The sequence below is a fragment of the Artemia franciscana genome, chromosome 4 (genome assembly GCF_032884065.1).
Source record: "Artemia franciscana chromosome 4, ASM3288406v1, whole genome shotgun sequence".
Lineage (NCBI taxonomy): Eukaryota > Metazoa > Arthropoda > Branchiopoda > Anostraca > Artemiidae > Artemia > Artemia franciscana.
In genome coordinates this window covers 20,301,239-20,326,922 of record NC_088866.1, presented here as the reverse complement: position 1 = coordinate 20,326,922, position 25,684 = coordinate 20,301,239, and the positions used below count along the sequence as shown (strand labels likewise).

Genomic DNA, 25,684 nt, shown 5'->3' with positions numbered 1-25,684 from the left:
GGTTTTTTCACTTGTAACCACTGAAATCTTTTCGTCTATCAGCAACACCATAGTGTTTTCAGTCACCATGTCCTTTATAAGATAGATTAGGGTTATATAATAGTTGTATTAAATAGTTAACATGGCTATGCCACGCTTGACGGTTGACAGGTTACGAAGATGTGTTGTTTGGCCATTCATTTTGGACTAAACGAAAAGCAGGTCGTCCCCAAATGAGAAGGGGAAGAAGTCGTAAGAAACCGTTTGAAAGAAACTGTTACTTTATGGAAAGGAGAATTGAACCTTTGAACAGACTGGGTCGGTTGAAGAGTGCGTACAGTTATTAATAGTTAAGGTAGTATTAGATTTTATTTAGGGTCAAGCAGGCGGAGTTTAGACTTGCTATCGTCTTTCTCGAAATTAATAGATTTCGACAATCGATACTGATTTCGTTGTGCAACAATTAGCTTTAACACAAATAAAATACATGCTACGTCGAGTGTTTGAAAAGGAGGGTGGAACGATTCTTATTTAAAACCTTGATTAACCTCGTAACATTATTTTCCGCTACACGCAACACCTGCTGTAAATAATTTTTAAAATTATACAGATTTTCGGTTAAATAGTGAATATACGCACTTGTATAAATCGCGTTAATCGTGGACTCCCTGAAAGGGGGTAAAGGCTGAAAGTTTGAATTGATTGGGGTGCAAATTAAGCTTGCACGGCTATGTCGGTCTTAGGCAGCTTGGTGCTGCAGTAATTTGTATGTAGTAGTAGTAGCTTATGATGATTTTACAATTGATAACATAAGAAGACCAATCTCTATAGTCCCCAGAACCCATAAAACACAAATGAAATACCAGAAGCACTGATTATCCATAAAAAATTTATTTAATTAGCTTCTTCCACAGCTAAATTACCGTGGTTTATTGAGTTAAAGATAAAAGCAAGCAAACTATACGCTGAATAAAAATATCCAAAGCGTCGAAAATTAAACATACTTAATGAATCACAGGCAAAACCGAACTTTTTTGGTTAGACTGCCTCCTGGTAACAGCGTGATTCCGGAAAATTCATGGTATACACCTTGGTATTAGCACATAGGGCACTTTTATAGACAATGTTTCTTAGCACATCCTATAGACGTTTCACCAACTTTCATAGACCTAGGAAGATAATCATGTAGTGGCGCAGTGGGACTAATTGCAACTTGATAATACGGGACCTGGAGATCAATCTCACCACCTGCAAGGCCCGAAATTTTATTCTGATGATGAGATTATGCGAAAGCATCGATACTAATTCAAACAACAAAAGAAGGAGAGCTTGGAAGGCATCAACTGACCCTTAGTAGCTGGAGGATGTGAATTCTTTCCCTAAAATCTCGCAATTTTGGCAATTCAGTTTTCCACATAGTTCTCTAATATTCCATAGCACCTATTTTATAGAAATTTCCTCCGCTTTCTTAGAAATTGAAAGATATCAACTGAAGCTTAGTACCTGGAGGGTGTCTTCTTTCAACAAAATGTCACTATTCCGGCAATTTAATTTTCCGCAAGTTCTCTAATATTTCATCGCATAATAAATATTCACCGCTTTCTTCAAACTTGGATGATATCTTAGTAGGTGGAGAGTGTGTATTCTTTCCCAGAAATCTCACAATTCAGGCAATTCAGTTTTCCGACAGTTCTAATACCAAACTATCAATATAGATGCATCAATACGATGCTAATACCGATATTAAGAGATAACGGAAAACCTGCCTTCCTTGTCACTATGACGAGTGACTATTAACAGGCAGAATTCATGGAAAATCTCCAAGACCTCAATCTCCAGAGTTCAGGTTAGATTTAATTGCTCAAGTTTTCAAAACGAAGCTTCAAGCTATAATGGACGACATAGAAAAACAAACTTTCGGGTACGGTGGGAGCGAGAACTCCAATATTCAGGTAAACCCAGGAATAGCGAAGATATTGGCAAAATTAATTGCTGTGTATTCTGATTTCAGACCACACAGACCCTCCAGTTATATGTCGGAGAGGAACAGAAACCGTAAGGAATGATGCAGAACCTATGATAGTAGTTTTTTTTTGCATGGTTTGGTCCTTTTTTGCTCCCTTTTTTGGTTTCTCAGCATGCATTCAGAGACATTTTAATACCTTTTTTTCTTCTTCTTCTCCATCTAAAGTGTTTCCCTCCTTGCTCACTAAAACATTGTTTTGCGAACAGACTGTTCTGTTCTGCACTCGGAATAGCTCAGAAACCCTTGATATAGAAAGCAGCCCGACACTGCATGCTATTGTAACTAAGACATAAGACATAGCTAAAAAAATGTGCTATTTTAGCCAATAAATCATATTCTATTCTATTCTAATCCTTACGGGGTCAAAACTTCCATTCACTGTGCATGGCTGATATTAAATGTCTAAGGGGCTTTTAAAAATCATTTCACGAGGAATTCATTCAAAATTACGATGGATATCTTAAATATAGTCGATAAAACAATAGTCGAACTGCAGTAAGCCCCGAACTGCCATGAATATATCACCTATGAATATAGATAGATTTATATATGTGTTTTGAACTACGTTAAACTTGCGAATATACAGCATTCTTGGCTTTCCCATTGTCTGTATACATACAAAGCCTTATGTACGTATAATGACGTCATATACAAACGCTGTTTAAAAAAAAAAAACATGCATACACACAACTCGTTTTTATATAGATAGACTAGCTGTTGGGGTGGCGCTTCACGCCACCCCAACACCTAGTTGGTGGGGGTGCTTCATGCCCCCCAAGCCCCCCCGCGCGCGTAAGTCGTTACGCACCACATTAGTTACGTGCCATTGTAGATGTGTCCCTGTGTACCACCTATGAATATAGATAGATCTATATATTCGTTTTGATGGGAAAGCCAACATTCTTGGCTTTCCCATTGTCTGTGCATATACAAAGCCTTATGTACTAATAATGACGTCATATGCAGACGCTCTTTTTACAAACAAACAAACATGCATACACACAACTCGTTTTTATATAGATAGATAGATAGATAGATACAATACATATTAACTGCGTAAAACTTGCGAATATACAACATTCTTCGCTGTCCATTTGTGGCTGCATATAAATATAGATGTCTGTAGGAAGATGTCTACTTGGAATAATTATGTTGAAAGTGCTCAAAGAGCTGCTCAAAGAGTCTATGCCAAAAAACTTGCGGCTGATAGAGAAAGCATGAGAAGAAAGCGCGCCGAGGAATCACAAGAACAGCAAGAAAACAGGCTTGCGGCTGATAGAGAAAGTAAGAAAAGAAAGCGTGACGAGGAACCACAACAACAGTGTGAGAATAGGCTTGCAGCTGATAGAGAAAATAAGAAAAGAAAGCGTACCGAGGAATCACAAGAACAGCAAGAAAACAGGCTTGCGGCTGATAGAGAAGGTAAGAACAGAAAGCGTACTGAGGAATCACAAGAGCAACGTGAAAACAGGCCTGCGGCTTCAAGAGATAATGCCAGATTAGGAATGTTCAATTTCCGTCAACGAAGGCGTGTCAAGGAACTACCAGAGCAACGCGAAACCAGACTTGCTGCTAAAAGAGAAAGTGAAAAAAGAAGGCGTGCCTAGGAATCACAAGAGCAACGTGAAAACAGGCTTGCGGCTTCAAAAGTTAATGCCAAAAGAAAGCGTGCCGAGGAATCAGAGCAACCTGAAAATTATCGCCTGGCATTCAGGTACAGCCCAGTCGATGATTATAGCTTGAGTAGATGTGTTCAAATCGGGACTATGTCTAAAATTTGTCCCTATTGCAAGGCATTGAAATTCAATGGTGAAACAATGGGAATGTGTTGCGCCTCAGGAAAAGTTAAACTTCTTCTATTGGCTGCACCACCAGAGCCATTGAAGACTTTCCTTACTGGAACTACGTCAGAATCTAAGCGTTTTTTGTCACAAATCAGAAAATATAACTCATATTTCCAAATGACGTCGTTTGGAGCCCAAATCGAAAATCCAGATCAATTTATGTCTACTTTCAAAGTAAAAGGGCAAATTTATCATAGGGCAGGGTCCCTTCTACCATTCTCAGGCGAGAATCATAATTTTTTACAATTGTACTTCATCAGTGATAGAAATTCTGAATTGAATGCACGTTGCAAAATTTCTCCCAACGTTGAAAGGACAATCGTTTCCCAATTGCAACATCTTTTCAACGAAAATAATAATTTAGTGCGTCTGTTCAAAACAGCCATCGATTTGATGCCTACTGATACGCATAAAATTGTTATTTCCGCTGACAAAACGCCTCCTGGCCAACATGTGCGTATATACAATGCTTCAACTATCGACGAAGTGGCAATCGTTATGGTCGGTGATCAGTTTTTACCTCGAGATATTATTCTTCATAAGCAAAAAGCTCAGTTGTTAAGAATTGCTGAAACTCATCGATGCTACGATGTCCTACAATATCCTATCATTTTTTGGGATGGAGCCAACGGCTATCACTTTAATATTAAATTGATGAATCCGGCCACTAACAAAGAAATGAATAAGAAATGCAGTGCAATGCATTATTATTCCTATAGAAAATTATATTTTAAAATGCCGTCAATTGTTTCACCAATGCGTCGTTGATATGTATGCTAAAATTGAATCAGAGCGTTTGCTATATATCCGCCTGAATCAGACCAAGCTCCGCTCTGAACAATACATTCATTTGCGAGATGCAGTTGTAAATGACGGTAATACCACAAACGTTGGAAAATTAAAAATTTTACCTTTGTCATATGCTGGCAGTCCCCGTCATATGCATGAATATGCTCAAGATGCTATTGCGTATGTTCGTCTCTAAGGTCGTCCAGATTTATTTATTACATTTACATGTAATCAATCTTGGGACGAGATACTGCAGCTTTTACATCAAGGACAATCGGCGGTTCATAGAAATGACGTTACGGCCCGTGTCTTCCGGCAAAAGTTGAAATCACTGATAAACTACATAGTAAAACTTGGTGTTTGGGTCAGTGCGATGCTGGATGTACTCAGTGGAATGGCAAAAACGTGGTTTGCAACACGCACATATACTAATCTGGCTACATAAAAAAATTACTTCGAACGAAATTGATGATGTGATTTCCGCTGAAATACCTGATGAAAATGTCGATAAGGGGTTACATGATATTATTGTAAAAAATATGATACATGGACCTTGCGGTGCACTGAAAGAAAATTCCCCATGGGCCAAAGGAAGGTGCACAAAGCAATATCCTCGACTTTTAGTATCCAACACAATTACTGGCAATGATGGTTACCCACAATATAGAAGAAGATTTACTGAAGATGGCGGTAAAACAGCAATAATAAAGAAGCGTAACGGTACCACCATCGAAGTAGATAACCAGTGGGTTGCAGAAACATAAATGTTTCTGTGTCGGCTGACGTCATGAAATTAGTTGTCGTCATTTTTGCTTTGACGGTGACGTCATTCAAGATATTTAAGACATATGTTCACGTAGAAATCTATTAATGTTTAAGTTTACAATGACTGATGAACTTACATGGCAAAAGCCGATGAAGATGCTCAAAGAGTCTATGCCAAAAAACTTGCTGCTGATAGAGAAAGTCAGAAAAGAAAGCGTGCCGAGGAACTACTAGAGCAACGCGAAAGCAGACTTGCTGCTAAAAGAGAAAGTGAAAAAAGAAGGCGTGCCGAGGAATCAAAAGAACAGCAAGGAAACAGGCTTGAGGCTAAAGAACACAAAACCGCGCAGTTAGATGAAAATCCACCAGGAAAGCGAGAGTCAAAACATATCAAAACTGAAAATGATAGCGATGATGATTGGGTTTGGGATTTTGACTTGGATAAGGTCATCAATGCCTACCAGATTTAAGTTAAAAAACAAAGGTTCGGCGATATGTACTTCATAGTGACGCTAGAAAATAAAGAAGAAAAAAAAACTGAAAAAATGTAAAAAACTAAAAAAACTAAAAAGAAAAAACACTCAAAGATAAATTACAGACCGGGACACAAATGACGACCGACACAGAGGGAATATAAATGACGACCAGGAACCTCAAAGAAAAATTACAGACTGGGACACCCGGACACAAATCACGACCGGGAATATAAATGACGACCGGGACGCAGGGAAACAACTACAACGGGGACGCCGGGGACACAGGCGGGATATATAATTGACGACTGAGACACAGGGATTGTTTGAATAGAAATTACAGACCGGGACACAAATGACAACCGGGACACTGGGACACAGGGAATATAAATGACGACCGGGACACTCAAAGAGAAAATACAAACTGGGACACTAGGACACAAATGACGACCGGGACACAGGGAATATAAATGCTATTTATATGCAGAGACAATGGGACAGCGAAGAATGTTGTATATTCGCATGTTTTACGTAGTTAAAAATATATATTTATATATATCTCTATTCACAGGTGGGACACAGCTACAATGGCACGTAACTAATATGGCGCGTAACGACTTACGCGCGCGGGGGGGCTTGGGGGGGCGCGAAGCGCCCCACCAACTAGGTGTTGGGGTGGCGCGAAGGGAGTTGTGTGTATGCATGTTTGTTTGTTTGTAAAAAGAGCGTTTGCATATGACGTCATTATTAGTACATAAGGCTTTGTATATGCACATACATATAAATATAAATGCTATTTATATGCACAGACAATGGGACAGCGAAGAATGTTGTATATTCGCATGTTTTACGTAGTTAAAAATATATATTTATATCTATCTCTATTCACAGGTGGGACACAGGGACACAGCTACAATGGCACGTAACTAATATGGCGTGTAACGACTTACGCGCGCGGGGGGCTTGGGGGGGCACGAAGCGCCCCACCAACTAGGTGTTGGGGTGGCGCGAAGCGCCACCCCAACATCTAGTATATATATATATACTAGCTGTATGTACGTTGATAACGTTGTTATCGACACAATGCATTATCGTATCATAAATGTCTTTTTGTTCCGACGTTAACTTGGAAATGTTATTTTTTACATACGACAATAGATCACTCGTACTGTAACTTTGTTCACGATCCAATTCTACACATGTCTAAACAGCAGCGATACGGTTAGGTGAAGGCATTCCCAAATCCTGAAGAGGTTTGTTTGCCATACGTACGCACAAATCTTCTATAATAACTAAAGTGTAGTTATAAATTTCTGCTGTAAAATCCAAAGTCATATCTGACGTCTCTAACTGTTTTCGATGGAGTATATCTTCGGACATTTTTGACTTATATTTTTCCCATAACTCTGTAGGAGCTGATGGAGAGCAAGTTGTTAGTATGATGCCAAACAATGCACGAATTTGACTTGGGGTTGACGTTTCGCACGCGTTATTGATGCAGTTATCCCAGTGTTGGTCATTCTCCAATAAATTCAGAGCTTACATGTAAATGTAATAAATAAATCTGGACGACCATAGAGACGAACATACGCAATAGCATCTTGAGCATATTCATGCATATGACGGGGACTGCCAGCATATGACGAAGGTAAAATCGTTAATCTTCCAACGTTTGTGGTATTACCGTCATTTACAACTGCATCTTGCAAATGAATTTATTATTCAGAGCGGAGCTTGTTCTGATTCAGATGGATACATAGCAAACGTTCTGATTCAATTTTTGCATACATATCAACGACGTATTGGTGAAACAATGGACGGCATTTTAAAATATAATTGTCTTCATCCTGCCGAATCATTAGTCTATAAGAATAATAATGCATTGCACTGCATTTCTTAATCATTTCTTTGTTAGTGGCTGGATTCATCAATTTAATATTAAAGTGATAGCCGTCGGCTCCATCCCAAAAAATGATAGGATATTGTAGGGAATCGTAGCATCGATTAGTTTCAGCAATTCTTACCAACTGAGCGTTTCGCTTATGAAGAATAATATCTTGAGGTAAAAACTGATCACCGACCATAACGATTGCCACTTCGTCGATAGTTAGAGCATTGTATCTACGCACATGTTGGCCAGGAGGTGTTTTGTCAGGGGAAATAACAATTTTATGCGTATCAGTAGGCATCAAATTGATTGCTGTTTTGAACAGACACACTAAATTATTATTTTCGTGGAAAAGATGTTGCAATTCGGAAACGATTGTCCTTTCAATGTTGGGAGAAATTTCGCAACGTGTATCCAATTCAGAATTTCTATCACTGATGAAGTACAATTGTAAAAATTTACGATTTTCGCCTGAGAATGGTAGAAGGGACCCTGCTCTATGATAAATTTGCCCTTTTACTATGAAAGTAGGCATAAATTGATCTGGATTTTCGATTTGGGCACCAAACGACGTAATTCGGAAACATGAGTTATACTTTCTGATATTTGATGAAAAACGCTTAGATTCTGACGTAGTTCCAGTAAGCAAAGTCTTCAATGGCTCTGGGGGTGCAGCCAGTAGAGGAAGTTTAACTTTCCCTGAGACGCAACACATTCCCATTGTTTCACCATTAAATTTCAAGGCCTTGCAGTAGGGACAAATTTTTAATTTTGACAAATTTGAACACATCTACTATAATCATCGACTGGGCTGTACCTGAATGCCATGCGATAACTTTCAGGTTGCTCTTGTGATTCCTCGGCACGCTTTCTTTTCTTACTTTCTCTATCAGCCGCAAGCCTGTTTTCACGTTGCTCTTGTGATTCCTCGACACGCCTTCTTTTTTCACTTTCTCTTTTAGCAGCAAGTCTGGTTTCGCGTTGCTCTGGTAGTTCCTCGACACGCCTTCGTTGACGTAACTTGCACATTCCTAACGTGGCCCTTTCTCTTTGAACCGCAAGCCTGGTTTTGCTTTTTGGTAACATTATATAACATTGACAGTTGGAGAAATCTCCACGTGTCAAGCTTGATAAAGCTCAACAATTTATAATAAACCTCAAAATTTTAAGTATCTTTTTTAAGGTTTTCAAATTACATTAATCTATTGTCAAAATATTTCGAAATATTTATGCAATTCCCAGTTTTTCCATTTAAACCCTCAACACAAAAATATATACAACTTATTTTTATATATATAGAAGATATAATCTGGCCTAACAGATAAAGTGTAACAGACATAACCCACAGACAACTTATATAAATATATATATATATATATATACTAGCTGTTGGGGTGGCGCTTCGCGCCACCCCAACACCTAGTTGGTGGGGGCGCTTCGCGCCCCCCCCCAAGCCCCCCCGCGCGCGTAATTCGTTACGCGCCATAATAGTTACGCGCCATTGTAGTTGTGTCCCTATGTCCCACCTGTGAATATAGATAGATATATATATATATATATATATATATATATATATATATATATATATATATATATATATATATATATATATATATATATATATATATATATATATGGTTTTAACTACGTAAAACTTGCGAATATACAACATTCTTTGCTGTCCCATTGTCTTTGCATATAATAGATTGTCAGGTTTACCGACTCTTGAACATGCAACATATAATGGTCCATGGGAAAACAATCTGTATTCAGATCTATACCTCATGATTCTAATGATTGCCCTTGAGCTTTGTTGATGGTGATTGCTAATCGACCATTCCCTGTCCCGGTGTCCCGGTCGTCATTTATATCCCCCTGTTTCCCCCGGTGTCCCCGTTGTAGTTGTGTCCCTGTGTCCCGGTCGTCATTTATATTCCCTGTGTCCCGGTCGTCATTTGTATCCCGGTGTCCCGGTCTGTATATACATTCGTTTTTTAGTTTTGTTTTTCTCCTTTATTTTTTTCCTTTTTTTTTCTTTTTTAGTTTATTTAGATTTTTAGATTTTTTAGTTTTTTTATTAGTTTTTAGTTTTTTTTTCTTTTTAGTTTTTTTGTAGTTTTTACCTTCTTTTTAGTTTTGTTAGTTTTTTTTTTACTTATGTCCTGGTCGTCATTTATACTCCCTGTGTCCCGGTGCTTTGTTGATTGCTAATCGAACATTCCTTTTGTCTCGTCATTTATTTTTTTCTTTTTTAGTTCTTTTAGTTTTTACCTTTTTTAGTTTTTTTTAGTTTTTTAGATGAAATTTTTTTTTAGTTTTTTCCTTTTTTTCTTTTTAGTTTTTTATTGGTTTTTACCTTTATTTTAGCTTATTTTTCAGTTTTTTCCTTTTTTTTAGTTTTTTTTTATTTTTTATTTTTTTTAGTTTTTTACCTTTTTTTAGTTTTTTTATTTTTTTTAGTTTTTTAGCTTTTTTACTTTTTTTATTAGTTTTTTGTTTTTTTTTGTAGTTTTTGCCTTTTTTTAGTTTTTTCAGTTTTTTTTTTAGTTTTTTATTGGTTTTTACCTTTATTTTAGCTTATTTTTCAGTTTTTTCCTTTTTTTTAGTTTTTTTTAGTTTTTAGTTTTTTTAGTTTTTTACCTTTTTTTAGTTTTTTTAGTTTTTTTAGTTTTTTAGCTTTTTTATTTTTTTTATTAGTTTTTAGTTTTTTTTGTAGTTTTTACCTTTTTTTAGTTTTTTTAGTTTTTTAGCTTTTTTATTAGTTTTTAGTTTTTTTTGTAGTTTTTGCCTTTTTTTAGTTTTTTTCTTTTTAGTTTTTTTGTAGTTTTTACTTTCTTTTTAGTTTTGTTAGTTTTTTTTTTACTTATGTCCTGGTCGTCATTTATACTCCCTGTGTCCCGGTGCTTTGTTGATTGCTAATCGAACATTCCTTTTGTCCTGATCGCTTTCTCTTTGAGTGTTGTCATTTATTTTTTTCTTTTTTAGTTCTTTTAGTTTTTACCTTTTTTAGTTTTTTTTAGTTTTTTAGATGAAAATTTTTTTTAGTTTTTTCCTTTTTTTCTTTTTAGTTTTTTATTGGTTTTTACCTTTATTTTAGCTTATTTTTCAGTTTTTTCCTTTTTTTTAACTTGCGAATATACAACATTCTTTGCTGTCCCATTGTCTTTGCATATAATAGATTGTCAGGTTTACCGACTCTTGAACATGCAACATATAATGGTCCATGGGAAAACAATCTGTATTCAGATCTATACCTCATGATTCTAATGATTGCCCTTGAGCTTTGTTGATGGTGATTGCTAATCGACCATTCCCTGTCCCGGTGTCCCGGTCGTCATTTATATCCCCCTGTTTCCCCCGGTGTCCCCGTTGTAGTTGTGTCCCTGTGTCCCGGTCGTCATTTATATTCCCTGTGTCCCGGTCGTCATTTGTATCCCGGTGTCCCGGTCTGTATATACATTCGTTTTTTAGTTTTGTTTTTCTCCTTTATTTTTTTCCTTTTTTTTTCTTTTTTAGTTTATTTAGATTTTTAGATTTTTTAGTTTTTTTATTAGTTTTTAGTTTTTTTTTCTTTTTAGTTTTTTTGTAGTTTTTACCTTCTTTTTAGTTTTGTTAGTTTTTTTTTACTTATGTCCTGGTCGTCATTTATACTCCCTGTGTCCCGGTGCTTTGTTGATTGCTAATCGAACATTCCTTTTGTCTCGTTATTTATTTTTTTCTTTTTTAGTTCTTTTAGTTTTTACCTTTTTTATTTTTTTTTAGTTTTTTAGATGAAAATTTTTTTTAGTTTTTTCCTTTTTTTCTTTTTAGTTTTTTATTGGTTTTTACCTTTATTTTAGCTTATTTTTCAGTTTTTTCCTTTTTTTTAGTTTTTTTTTATTTTTTATTTTTTTTAGTTTTTTACCTTTTTTTAGTTTTTTTATTTTTTTTAGTTTTTTAGCTTTTTTACTTTTTTTATTAGTTTTTAGTTTTTTTTGTAGTTTTTGCCTTTTTTTAGTTTTTTCAGTTTTTTTTTAGTTTTTTATTGGTTTTTACCTTTATTTTAGCTTATTTTTCAGTTTTTTCCTTTTTTTTAGTTTTTTTAGTTTTTAGTTTTTTTAGTTTTTTACCTTTTTTTAGTTTTTTTAGTTTTTTTAGTTTTTTAGCTTTTTTATTTTTTTTATTAGTTTTTAGTTTTTTTTGTAGTTTTTACCTTTTTTTAGTTTTTTTAGTTTTTTAGCTTTTTTATTAGTTTTTAGTTTTTTTTGTAGTTTTTGCCTTTTTTTAGTTTTTTTCTTTTTAGTTTTTTTGTAGTTTTTACTTTCTTTTTAGTTTTGTTAGTTTTTTTTTTACTTATGTCCTGGTCGTCATTTATACTCCCTGTGTCCCGGTGCTTTGTTGATTGCTAATCGAACATTCCTTTTGTCCTGGTCGCTTTCTCTTTGAGTGTTGTCATTTATTTTTTTCTTTTTTAGTTCTTTTAGTTTTTACCTTTTTTAGTTTTTTTTAGTTTTTTAGATGAAAATTTTTTTTAGTTTTTTCCTTTTTTTCTTTTTAGTTTTTTATTGGTTTTTACCTTTATTTTAGCTTATTTTTCAGTTTTTTCCTTTTTTTTAGTTTTTTTTTATTTTTTATTTTTTTTAGTTTTTTACCTTTTTTTAGTTTTTTTAGTTTTTTTAGTTTTTTAGCTTTTTTACTTTTTTTATTAGTTTTTAGTTTTTTTTTGTAGTTTTTGCCTTTTTTTAGTTTTTTCAGTTTTTTTTTTTGTTTTTTATTGGTTTTTACCTTTATTTTAGCTTATTTTTCAGTTTTTTCCTTTTTTTTTAGTTTTTTTTAGTTTTTAGTTTTTTTAGTTTTTTACCTTTTTTTAGTTTTTTTAGTTTTTTAGCTTTTTTATTTTTTTTATTAGTTTTTAGTTTTTTGTAGTTTTTGCCTTTTTTTAGTTTTTTTAGTTTTTTAGCTTTTTTATTAGTTTTTAGTTTTTTTTGTAGTTTTTGCCGTTTTTTAGTTTTTTTAGTTTTTTAGCTTTTTTATTTTTTTTATTAGTTTTTAGTTTTTTTTGTAGTTTTTGCCTTTTTTTAGTTTTTTCAGTTTTGACGTCACCTGATCCAGTTTTTTCAGGTGACGTCACCTGATCCATCCACAGACAGACAACTTATTTTTATATATATAGATATATATATATATCTATACTAGCTGTTGGGGTGGCGCTTCGCGCCACCCCAACACCTAGTTGGTGGGGGCGCTTCGCGCCCCCCCCCAAGCCCCCCCGCGCGCGTAAGTCGTTACGCGCCATAATAGTTACGCGCCATTGTAGTTGTGTCCCTATGTCCCACCTGTGAATATAGATAGATATATATATATATATGGTTTTAACTACGTAAAACTTGCGAATATACAACATTCTTTGCTGTCCCATTGTCTTTGCATATAAATAGATTGTCAGGTTTACCGACTCTTGAACATCCAACATATAATGGTCCATGGGAAAACAATCTGTATTCAGATCTATACCTCATGATTCTAATGATTGCCCTTGAGCTTTGTTGATGGTGATTGCTAATCGACCATTCCCTGTCCCGGTGTCCCGGTCGTCATTTACATCCCCCTGTTTCCCCCGGTGTCCCCGTTGTAGTTGTGTCCCTGTGTCCCGGTCGTCATTTATATTCCCTGTGTCCCGGGTCCCGGTCGTCATTTGTATCCCGGTGTCCCGGTCTGTATATACATTCTTTTTTAGTTTTGTTTTTCTCCTTTATTTTTTTCCTTTTTTTTTCTTTTTTAGCTTATTTAGATTTTTAGATTTTTTAGTTTTTTTATTAGTTTTTAGTTTTTTTTTCTTTTTAGTTTTTTTGTCCCGGTCGTCATTTATATCCCCCTGTTTCCCCCGGTGTCCCCGTTGTAGTTGTGTCCCTGTGTCCCGGTCGTCATTTATATTCCCTGTGTCCCGGTCGTCATTTGTATCCCGGTGTACCGGTCTGTATATACATTCGTTTTTTAGTTTTGTTTTTCTCCTTTATTTTTTTCCTTTTTTTTTCTTTTTTAGTTTATTTAGATTTTTAGATTTTTTAGTTTTTTTATTAGTTTTTAGTTTTTTTTTCTTTTTAGTATTTTTTGTAGTTTTTACCTTCTTTTTAGTTTTGTTAATTTTTTTTTTTACTTGTGTCCTGGTCGTCATTTATACTCCCTGTGTCCCGGTGCTTTGTTGATTGCTAATCGAACATTCCTTTTGTCCTGGTCGCTTTCTCTTTGAGTGTCGTCATTTATTTTTTTCTATTTTAGTTCTTTTAGTTTTTACCTTTTTTAGTTTTTTTTAGTTTTTAGTTTTTTTAGTTTTTTACCTTTTTTTAGTTTTTTTAGTTTTTTTAGTTTTTTAGCTTTTTTATTTTTTTTATTAGTTTTTAGTTTTTTTGTAGTTTTTGCCTTTTTTTTAGTTTTTTTAGTTTTTTAGCTTTTTTATTAGTTTTTAGTTTTTTTTTGTAGTTTTTGCCTTTTTTTAGTTTTTTTAGTTTTTTAGCTTTTTTATTTTTTTTATTAGTTTTTAGTTTTTTTTGTAGTTTTTGCCTTTTTTTAGTTTTTTCAGTTTTGACGTCACCTGATCCATTTTTTTCAGGTGACGTCACCTGATCCACGATCCACAGATCCACAGACAACTTATTTTTATATATATAGATAGTTTTTTTTTTTTACTTATGTCCTGGTCGTCATTTATACTCCCTGTGTCCCGGTGCTTTGTTGATTGCTAATCGAACATTCCTTTTGTCCTGGTCGCTTTCTCTTTGAGTGTCGTCATTTATTAGTTTTTTCCTTTTTTTTTAGTTTTTTATTGGTTTTTACCTTTATTTTAGCTTATTTTTCAGTTTTTTCCTTTTTTTTTAGTTTTTTTTTATTTTTTATTTTTTTTAGTTTTTTACCTTTTTTAGTTTTTTTAGTTTTTTTAGTTTTTTAGCTTTTTTACTTTTTTTTATTAGTTTTTAGTTTTTTTTGTAGTTTTTGCCTTTTTTTAGTTTTTTCAGTTTTTTTTTTAGTTTTTTATTGGTTTTTACCTTTATAGTTTTTTTAGTTTTTTAGCTTTTTTATTTTTTTTATTAGTTTTTAGTTTTTTTTGTAGTTTTTGCCTTTTTTTAGTTTTTTCAGTTTTGACGTCACCTAATCCAGTTTTTTCCATGACGTCACCTGACACATCCATCCACACATCCACAGACAGACAGACAACTTATTTTTATATATATAGATATATAAAAATAAGTTGTCTGTCTGTCTGTCTGTGGATGGATCAGGTGACGTCACCTGAAAAAACTGGATCAGGTGACGTCAAAACTGAAAAAACTAAAAAAAGGCAAAAACTACAAAAAAAACTAAAAACTAATAAAAAAAATAAAAAAGCTAAAAAACTAAAAAAACTAAAAAAAGGCAAAAACTACAAAAAAAACTAAAAACTAATAAAAAAGCTAAAAAACTAAAAAAACTAAAAAAAGGCAAAAACTACAAAAAAAAATAAAAACTAATAAAAAAAAGAAAAAAGCTAAAAAACTAAAAAAACTAAAAAAAACTAAAAAAGGTAAAAAACTAAAAAAACTAAAAACTAAAAAAAACTAAAAAAAAAGGAAAAAACTGAAAAATAAGCTAAAATAAAGGTAAAAACCAATAAAAAACTAAAAAAAAAACTGAAAAAACTAAAAAAAGGCAAAAACTACAAAAAAAAACTAAAAACTAATAAAAAAAGTAAAAAAGCTAAAAAACTAAAAAAACTAAAAAAACTAAAAAAAGGTAAAAAACTAAAAAAAAATAAAAAATAAAAAAAAACTAAAAAAAAGGAAAAAACTGAAAAATAAGCTAAAATAAAGGTAAAAACCAATAAAAAACTAAAAAGAAAAAAAGGAAAAAACTAAAAAAAATTTTCATCTAAAAAACTAAAAAAAACTAAAAAAGGTAAAAACTAAAAGAACCAAAAAAGAAAAAAATAAATGACGAAACTCAAAGAGAAAGCGACCAGGACAAAAGGAATGTTCGATTAGCAATCAACAAAGCACCGGGACACAGGGAGTATAAATGACGACCAGGACATAAGTAAAAAAAAAAACTATCTATATATATAAAAATAAGTTGTCTGTGGATCTGTGGATCGTGGATCAGGTGACGTCACCTGAAAAAACTGGATCAGGTGACGTCAAAACTGAAAAAACTAAAAAAAGGCAAAAACTACAAAAAAAACTAAAAACTAATAAAAAAAATAAAAAAGCTAAAAAACTAAAAAAACTAAAAAAAGGCAAAAACTACAAAAAAAACTAAAAACTAATAAAAAAGCTAAAAAACTAAAAAAACTAAAAAAAAGGCAAAAACTACAAAAAAAACTGAAAACTAATAAAAAAAATAAAAAAGCTAAAAAACTAAAAAAACTAAAAAAACTAAAAAAGGTAAAAAACTAAAAAAAATAAAAACTAAAAAAAACTAAAAAAAAGGAAAAAACTGAAAAATAAGCTAAAATAAAGGTAAAAACCAATAAAAAACTAAAAAAAAAACTGAAAAAACTAAAAAAAGGCAAAAACTACAAAAAAACTAAAAACTAATAAAAAAAGTAAAAAAGCTAAAAAACTAAATGACGACACTCAAAGAGAAAGCGACCAGGACAAAAGGAATGTTCGATTAGCAATCAACAAAGCACCGGGACACAGGGAGTATAAATGACGACCAGGACATAAGTAAAAAAAAAAATTAACAAAACTAAAAAGAAGGTAAAAACTACAAAAAAACTAAAAAGAAAAAAAAACTAAAAACTAATAAAAAAACTAAAAAATCTAAAAATCTAAATAAACTAAAAAAGAAAAACAAAGGAAAAAATAAAGGAGAAAAACAAAACTAAAAAACGAATGTATATACAGACCGGTACACCGGGATACAAATGACGACCGGGACACAGGGAATATAAATGACGACCGGGACACAGGGACACAACTACAACGGGGACACTGGGGGAAACAGGGGGATATAAATGACGACCGGGACAAAAAAACTAAAAAGAAAAAAAAAACTAAAAACTAATAAAAAAACTAAAAAATCTAAAAATCTAAAAAAGAAAAAAAAGAAAAAAAAAGGAAAAAAATAAAGGAGAAAAACAAAACTAAAAAACGAATGTATATACAGACCGGGACACCGGGATACAAATGACGACCGGGACACAGGGAATATAAATGACGACCGGGACACAGGGACACAACTACAACGGGGACACCGGGGGAAACAGGGGGATGTAAATGACGACCGGGACACCGGGACAGGGAATGGTCGATTAGCAATCACCATCAACAAAGCTCAAGGGCAATCATTAGAATCATGAGGTATAGATCTGAATACAGATTATTTTCGCATGGACCATTATATGTTGCATGTTCAAGAGTCGGTAAACCTGACAATCTATTTATATGCAAAGACAATGGGACAGCAAAGAATGTTGTATATTCGCAAGTTTTACGTAGTTAAAACCATATATATATATATATATATATATATATATATATATATATATATATATATATATATATATATATATATATATATATATATACTAGCTGTTGGGGTGGCGCTTCGCGCCACCCCAACACCTAGTTGGTGGGGGCGCTTCGCGCCCCCCAAGCCCCCCCGCGCGCGTAAGTCGTTACGCGCCATAATAGTTACGCGCCATTGTAGTTGTGTCCCTATGTCCCACCTGTGAATATAGATATATATATATATATATATATATATATATATATATATATATATATATATATATATATATATATATATATATATATGGTTTTAACTACGTAAAACTTGCGAATATACAACATTCTTTGCTGTCCCATTGTCTTTGCATATAAATAGATTGTCAGGTTTACCGACTCTTGAACATGCAACATATAATGGTCCATGGGAAAACAATCTGTATTCAGATCTATACCTCATGATTCTAATGATTGCCCTTGAGCTTTGTTGATGGTGATTGCTAATCGACCATTCCCTGTCCCGGTGTCCCGGTCGTCATTTATATCCCCCTGTTTCCCCCGGTGTCCCCGTTGTAGTTGTGTCCCTGTGTCCCGGTCGTCATTTATATTCCCTGTGTCCAGGTCGTCATTTGTATCCCGGTGTCCCGGTCTGTATATACATTCGTTTTTTAGTTTTGTTTTTCTCCTTTATTTTTTTCCTTTTTTTTTCTTTTTTAGTTTATTTAGATTTTTAGATTTTTTAGTTTTTTTATTAGTTTTTAGTTTTTTTTTCTTTTTAGTTTTTTTGTAGTTTTTACCTTCTTTTTAGTTTTGTTAGTTTTTTTTTTTACTTATGTCCTGGTCGTCATTTATACTCCCTGTGTCCCGGTGCTTTGTTGATTGCTAATCGAACATTCCTTTTGTCTCGTCATTTATTTTTTTCTTTTTTAGTTCTTTTAGTTTTTACCTTTTTTAGTTTTTTTTAGTTTTTTAGATGAAATTTTTTTTTAGTTTTTTCCTTTTTAGTTTTTTATTGGTTTTTACCTTTATTTTAGCTTATTTTTCAGTTTTTTCCTTTTTTTTAGTTTTTTTTATTTTTTATTTTTTTAGTTTTTTACCTTTTTTTAGTTTTTTTATTTTTTTTAGTTTTTTAGCTTTTTTACTTTTTTTATTAGTTTTTAGTTTTTTTTGTAGTTTTTGCCTTTTTTTAGTTTTTTCATTTTTTTTTTAGTTTTTTTTTTAGTTTTTTATTGGTTTTTACCTTTATTTTAGCTTATTTTTCAGTTTTTTTTTTAGTTTTTAGTTTTTTTAGTTTTTTACCTTTTTTTAGTTTTTTTAGTTTTTTTAGTTTTTTAGCTTTTTTATTTTTTTTATTAGTTTTTAGTTTTTTAGCTTTTTTATTAGTTTTTAGTTTTTTTTGTAGTTTTTGCCTTTTTTTAGTTTTTTTTCTTTTTAGTTTTTTTGTAGTTTTTACCTTCTTTTTAGTTTTGTTAGTTATTTTTTTTACTTATGTCCTGGTCGTCATTTATACTCCCTGTGTCCCGGTGCTTTGTTGATTGCTAATCGAACATTCCTTTTGTCCTGGTCGCTTTCTCTTTGAGTGTCGTCATTTATTTTTTTCTTTTTTAGTTCTTTTAGTTTTTACCTTTTTTAGTTTTTTTTAGTTTTTTAGATGAAATTCTTTTTTAGTTTTTTCCTTTTTTTCTTTTTAGTTTTTTATTGGTTTTTACCTTTATTTTAGCTTATTTTTCAGTTTTTTTCCTTTTTTTAGTTTTTTTTATTTGTTTTTACCTTTATTTTAGCTTATTTTTCAGTTTTTTCCTTTTTTTAGTTTTTTTTATTGTTTATTTTTTTTTTAGTTTTTTACCTTTTTTTAGTTTTTTTAGTTTTTTTTAGTTTTTTAGCTTTTTTACTTTTTTTATTAGTTTTTAGTTTTTTTTGTAGTTTTTGCCTTTTTTTAGTTTTTTCAGTTTTTTTTTTAGTTTTTTATTGGTTTTACCTTTATTTTAGCTTATTTTTCAGTTTTTTCCTTTTTTTTTTAGTTTTTTTAGTTTTTTACCTTTTTTTAGTTTTTTAGCTTTTTAGCTTTTTTATTTTTTTTTATTAGTTTTTAGTTTTTTTTTGTAGTTTTTGCCTTTTTTTAGTTTTTTTAGTTTTTTAGCTTTTTTATCAGTTTTTATTTTTTTTGTAGTTTTTGCCTTTTTTTAGTTTTTTTAGTTTTTTAGCTTTTTTATTTTTTTTATTAGTTTTTAGTTTTTTTTGTAGTTTTTGCCTTTTTTTAGTTTTTTCAGTTTTGACGTCACCTGATCCAGTTTTTTCAGGTGACGTCACCTGATCCATCCACAGACAGACAGACAGACAACTTATTTTTATATATATAGATATATATATATCTATCTATATTCACAGGTGGGACATAGGAACACAACTACAATGGCGCGTAACTATTATGGCGCGTAACGACTTACGCGCGCGGGGGGGCTTGAGGGGGGCGCAAAGCGCCCCCACCAACTAGGTGTTGGGGTGGCGCGAAGCGCCACCCCAACAGCTAGTATATATATATATATATATATATATATATATATATATATATATATATATCTAGAATAGATGAAAAAAGCCAAAAAACTAAAAGAAAATAAAAACTAAGCCAAAAAATTAAAAAAAGAAAAAACTAAATAAAGAAAAACCTAATAAAAACAAGAGCTAAGAGCTCATATGGCACTTGTGACGAGGCGAGAAGAGCTAAGAGCCAAGAGATCATATGGTATGAGCTCTAACAAAATTCTATGAATCAATAGATTGATTTGAAAAGGAAAATAAGAGGCTTAATGCCGGTCGGGATTTAAAATAAGAGCTCTGAGTCACGATGTCCTTCTAAATATCAAAATTTATTAAGATCCGATCACCCACTCGTAAGTTATAAATACCTAATTTTTTCTAATTTTTCCTCTCCCTTTAGCCCCCCAGATGGTATAATCTGGGAAAACGACTTTATCAAGTCAAACTGTGCAGCTCCCTGACACGCCAATCAAGTTTAATCGTTTTAGCACGTCCACAAGCACCAAACTTGCCAAATCACTGAACCCCTCCCCCCAACTCCCCCAAAGAGAGTGAATCCAGTACGATTCTGTCAATCACGTATCAAGGACATTTGTTTATTCTATCCACCAAGCTTCATCCCGATTGCTACACTCCAAGTGTTTTTCCAAGATTTCCCCCTCCAACTCCCCCCAATGTCAAACGTTCTGGTCGGGATTTGAAATAAAAGCTCTTAGACATGAATTTATTCTAAAAATCAAATTTTATTAAGATCCGATCATCTATTCGTAAGATAAAAATACCGCAATTTTCACGTTTTCCAAGAATTCTAGTTTCCCCCTCAAAATCCCCCCAACGTCACAGGATCTGGTCGGAATTTATAATAAGAACTTTAAAGCACAAGATCCTTCTAAATATCAAATTTCAATAAGATCTGGTCACCCTTTCGTAAGTTACAAATACATCAATTTTCAAAATTACCCCCCCCCCCCCTCAAATTCCACCAAAGAGAGCAGATCCGGTCCGGTTATGTCAGTCACGTATCTTAGAAAGGTTTTTATTCTTCCCATCCAGTTTCATCTTAATCTCACCGCTTTAAGTATTTTCTAAGATTTCCGATCCCCCCCCCCAACTGCCCCCCCCCCAATTACGCTTGATCCGGTTGATATTTAAAATAAGAGGTCCTTCTAAATATGAAGTTTCATTAATATCCGATAACTCCTTCGTTAGTTAAAAATACATCATTTTTTCTTATTTTTCAGAATTAACCCCCCACCCCATAGATCGGATCCGTTCCAATTATGTAAATCACGTATGTAAGACTTCTTCTTATTTTTCCCACCAAGTTTCATCCCGATCCCTCCAATCTAAGCGTTTTCCATGATTTTAGGTTCCCCGCCCCAAACTTCCCCCAACGTCACCAGATCCAGTCAGGATTTAAAATAAGAGTTTTGAGACACGATATCATTCTAAATATCTAATTTCATTGAGATCCGATAACCCGTTCATAAGTTAAAAATACCTAATTTTTTCTAATTTTTCAGAATTAACCCCTCCCCCAACTACCCCAAAGAGAGCGGATCCGTTTCGGTTATGTCAATCATGTATCTAGGACTCGTGATTATTTTTTCCACCAAGTTTCATCCCGATCCCTCCACTCTAAACGTTTTTCAAGTTTTAGGTTTTCCCCTCCCAACTCCTCCCCCCCCCCCCAATGTCACCAGATCTGGTTGGGTTTAAAATAAGAGCTTTGAGCCACGATATCCTTCTAAATATCAAATTTCATTGAGATCCGATCACCTGTTCGTAAGTTAAAAATACCTCATTGTTTCTAATTTTCAGATATACCCCCCCCCCCCCAACTATCTGAAAGAGAGCGGATCCGTTCCATTTATGTCAATTATTTATCTAGGACTCGTGGTTATTTTTTCTACCAAGTTTCATCCCGATCCCTCCAGTCTAAGTGTTTTTCAAGTTTTAGGTTTTCCCCTTCCAACTCCCCCCCCCAACGTCACCAGATCTGGTCGGGTTTAAAATAAGAGCTTTGAGCCACGATATCCTTCTAAATATCAAATTTCATTGAGATCCGATCACCTGTTCGTAAGTTAAAAATACCTCATTTTTTCTAATTTTTCAGAAATAACCCCCCCCCCCAACTATCCCAAAGAGAGCGGATTCGTTCCATTTATGTCAATTATGTATCTAGCACTCGTTTTTATTTTTCCCACCAAGTTTCATCCCGATCCCTCCACTCTAAGTGTTTTTCAAGTTTTAGGTTTTCCCCTCCCAACTCCCCCCCCCCCCAATGTCACCAGATCTGGTCGGGTTTAAAATAAGAGCTTTGAGCCACGATATCCTTCTAAATATTAAATTTCATTGAGATCCGATCACCTGTTCGTAAGTTAAAAATACCTCATTTTTTCTAATTTTTCAGAAATAGCCCCCCCCCCCACCAACTATCCCAAAGAGAGCGGATCCGTTCCATTTATGTCAATTATGTATCTAGCACTCGTGTTTATTTTTCCCACCAAGTTTCATCCCGATCCCTCCACTCTAAGTGTTCTCCAAGTTTTAGGTTTCCCCCTCCCAACCCCCCCCCCCCCCCCAATGTCAACAGATCCGGTCGGGATTTAAAATGAGAGCTCTAGGACACGATATCCTTCTAAAAATCAAATTTCATTGAGATCCGATCACCCGTTCGTAAGTTAAAAATACCTCATTTTTTCTAATTTTTCAGAATTACCCCCCCCCCCCCCAACTACTCCGAAGAGAGCGGATCCATTTCGATTATGTCAATCATGTATCTGGGACTTGTGCTTATTTTTCCCATCAAGTTTCATCCCGATCCCTCCACTCTAAGCGTTTTCCAAGATTTTAGGTTTCTCCCCCTCCAACTCCCCCCCAATGTCATCAGATCCGGTCAGGATTTAAAATAACAGCTCTGAGACACAATAACATTCCAAACATCAAATTTCATTAAGATCCCATCACCCATTCATAAGTTAAAAATACTTCATTTTTTCTATTGTTTCCGAATTAACCGGCCCCCACTCCCCCCCCCCCCCCAGATGGTCAAATTTGGAAAACAACTATTTGTAATTTAAGCTGGTCCCGTCCCTGATACGCCTGCCAAATTTCATCGTGCTAGTTTACCTGGAAGTGCCTAAAGTAGCAAAACCGGGACCGACAGACCGACAGGCAGACCGACAGACAGACAGACTGACAGAATTGGCGATTGCTATATGTCACTTGGTTAATACCAAGTGCCATAAAAAAACTAAGAAAAAAAATAAACAAAAGGTAAAAAACTAAAAAAGAAAAAACTAAAAAACCGAAAAAACTAAAAAACGAAAAAAAGAAAAAAGAAAAACTAAAAAAAGGATAACTAAAAAATTTAGAAACTAATAAAAAATAAAAATAAAAAAACAAAAACTGAAAAAGCTAAAAAAGAAAAAAGTATAATGAAGAGACTAAAAAAGAAAAAGAACTAAAAAAGAAAAAAAAAGAATAAAAGAAAAAGCCAAAAAAGACAAAAACTAAAAAAAGAAATCTAAAAAATAAGAGACTAAAAAAAGAAAAACAAAAGGAAAAAACTAGAAACTAAAAAAAACAGGAAAGGAGAAAAAACTAAAAAGCTAAAAAGAAAAAAAGGATAAAAACTAAAAAACTAAAAAAAGTAAAAAATTTAAAAAAGTATACAAATTAAACAAAGAAGAAACTAAAAAAAATAAAAACTGAAAAAACATCAAAATCTAAAAAAAAAAAAAAAAAAAAAAAAAAAAAGAAAAACTAAAAAAGATTAAAAAATCAAAACACTAAAAAGAAGAAAATTAAAAAAAAAGAAAAACTAAAAAGAAAAAAACTAAAAAAGAAAAACTAATAAACTAATAAATAAAAAAAATGGATAAAAAAAGACAAAAACTAAAGAAAAAGAAAGAAAAAAAAGAAAAAACTAAAAAAGACAAAATAAAAAATGAAAAAACTAAAAAAGAAAAAAATAAAAAAAGAAAAAAAACTAAAAAAAGAAAAACTAAAATATGAAAAAACTGAAAAAAGGAAAAAATGAAACGGAAAAAAAGGAAAAGCTAAGCACAATGGCAATCATTTAAAAAAACTAAAAAAGAGGTTTCAGTTCTTTTTCATTTTCTTTGCCATTCAATCTTAATCAAGTATTCAATAATACTTTTTTTTGAATAATAAGAATTAAAAAAAATGAGGGTCTTCCAATTTTATTAACTTGTTGAAAATGTAAAAAGCTGGTAATTAAAACTGGCACAAATATTTCAATATATTTTGACAATGGATTAAAGTAATTCGAAAACCTTAAAACAGAAACCCAAAAGTTTTCCTTCAATAAATTGCTACTTCAACAAAATATCTTAATTCCTCCGCATAGATTATGTATCTTCTCAAGCAATCTGGTATATTTAACCCATTGATGATGTCACTTATTTTTGTAATATCTATGTTTTTCCAAATTACATCCTGGCATAATGATTTAAGTGAGTCATCAGACTTTTCAGAAGCAAGTTTACACATTTTACGTAGCCATGGTTCTAATTTTTTTAAAACATGTTTTGAAGCAACAGCTTGCTTGAATATTTTCCTATATTTATCTTTGACATTTCTTTTCAATTTAGCATTATAAACTGGTATATTTTTCAAAATATACTCAGTTATGAATAAATAGTTTTGAGGGTGATTTCTGGATAAAAGGCTGTATTCCAAAGCAATCATCAAAGGTGTCTCATCTTTTGAGGTCAGACAATTCATGTCGGCTCCCTTTGAAATTAGTAGTTTAAATATGTCCAAATTGCCTTGCCTAGCAGCAACATGTAAAATCTTTTCCCTGTATTTCATTGTTTCGTCCTGAAAATCCATATATATAAAATCCATATCCCATATGGAATCTGAATCTCCATATGGAAATTCAAACTCTGCATTTGGGTTGGCTCCATTCTCTAATAGATATTTAGTCACATCAAATTTCTCCTCAACTATTGAGTAATATAATGGTGTTCTATTACACATATCTAAGGCATCTATGGTGGTACCTTTGGTAACTAGTAGTTGACAAATTTTTAAGCTGGCAAACTCTGCAGCAGCATGTAAGAGTGTTTTATGATTATCCAATTCGTTTAGATTTGTGTTGGCTCCATTCTCTAATAGATACGTAGTCACATCTAAACTATTTGAAACAACACCATAATATAAGGCTGTTTTATTCCTCTCATTTAAGGCATCTATACAGGCACCCTTGGCAACTAGTAGTCGACAAATGTTTAAACAGCCCACGCGAGCAGCTTCCTGTAAGATTGTTTTACCGCATTTTGCATTTGGATTTGCTCCATTCTCTAATAGATACCTAGTCACATCTAATTCATGCGAAATCACAGCGTAGTATAATGCTGTTTTTCCCTCTGAATTTAAGGCATTTACACTAACACCCCTGGAAATCAGCCGTTGACACATATCTAAATTACCGTTCTCTGCGGCATAGAGTAAGTCATCATTCCTTTTTTCTTTCCATTCTTGAAACAGTTCGACACAAATCTTGGTCGTTTCTGTAATAAACTTGTTTAAACTCTTTAACAAACTTGTTCCAGTTCCATCCCATTGTTCGAAGTAATCACTAATAACTACTAAGCAACAACTACTAACTACTATACTGCAACAAAATATGTAGTCCAAATACTGGACGAAGTCCATAATTTTAATGAGTGTAGTACTAAAAAGACTTTTTTTTATTTCTATTTTACTTTGTTTTGCTTCGTTTTTGTGGGTGCTTTTTTTTTCGACTTTATTTTTTTCATAGCATTCTTTGCATTTTTCTACAGCATTTTCTTTTTCTCCCTCCTGTTTTTTTTTTGCAGCATTTTCTTTTTCTGTTTCATTTTTGCAAAATTTGCTTGAGATCATTATAACTTTTCTTGTGCAAT

At 32.8% G+C, this 25,684-nt stretch overlaps 1 protein-coding gene across 1 annotated transcript; it reads right to left on the bottom strand.

Moving 5' to 3' along the window:
- Positions 1-24,095: 24,095 nt before the first annotated feature.
- Positions 24,096-25,454, bottom strand: LOC136025722 (putative ankyrin repeat protein RF_0381). The gene has a single exon (XM_065701706.1). The coding sequence runs from the start codon at positions 25,452-25,454 to the stop codon at positions 24,096-24,098; it is 1,359 nt and encodes a 452-aa protein (XP_065557778.1).
- Positions 25,455-25,684: the final 230 nt, after the last annotated feature.

Coding starts and splice junctions, on each gene's coding strand:
- LOC136025722 (XM_065701706.1), bottom strand. CDS start 25,454: ATGGACTTCGTCCAGTATTTGGACTACATATTTTGTTGCAGTATAGTA.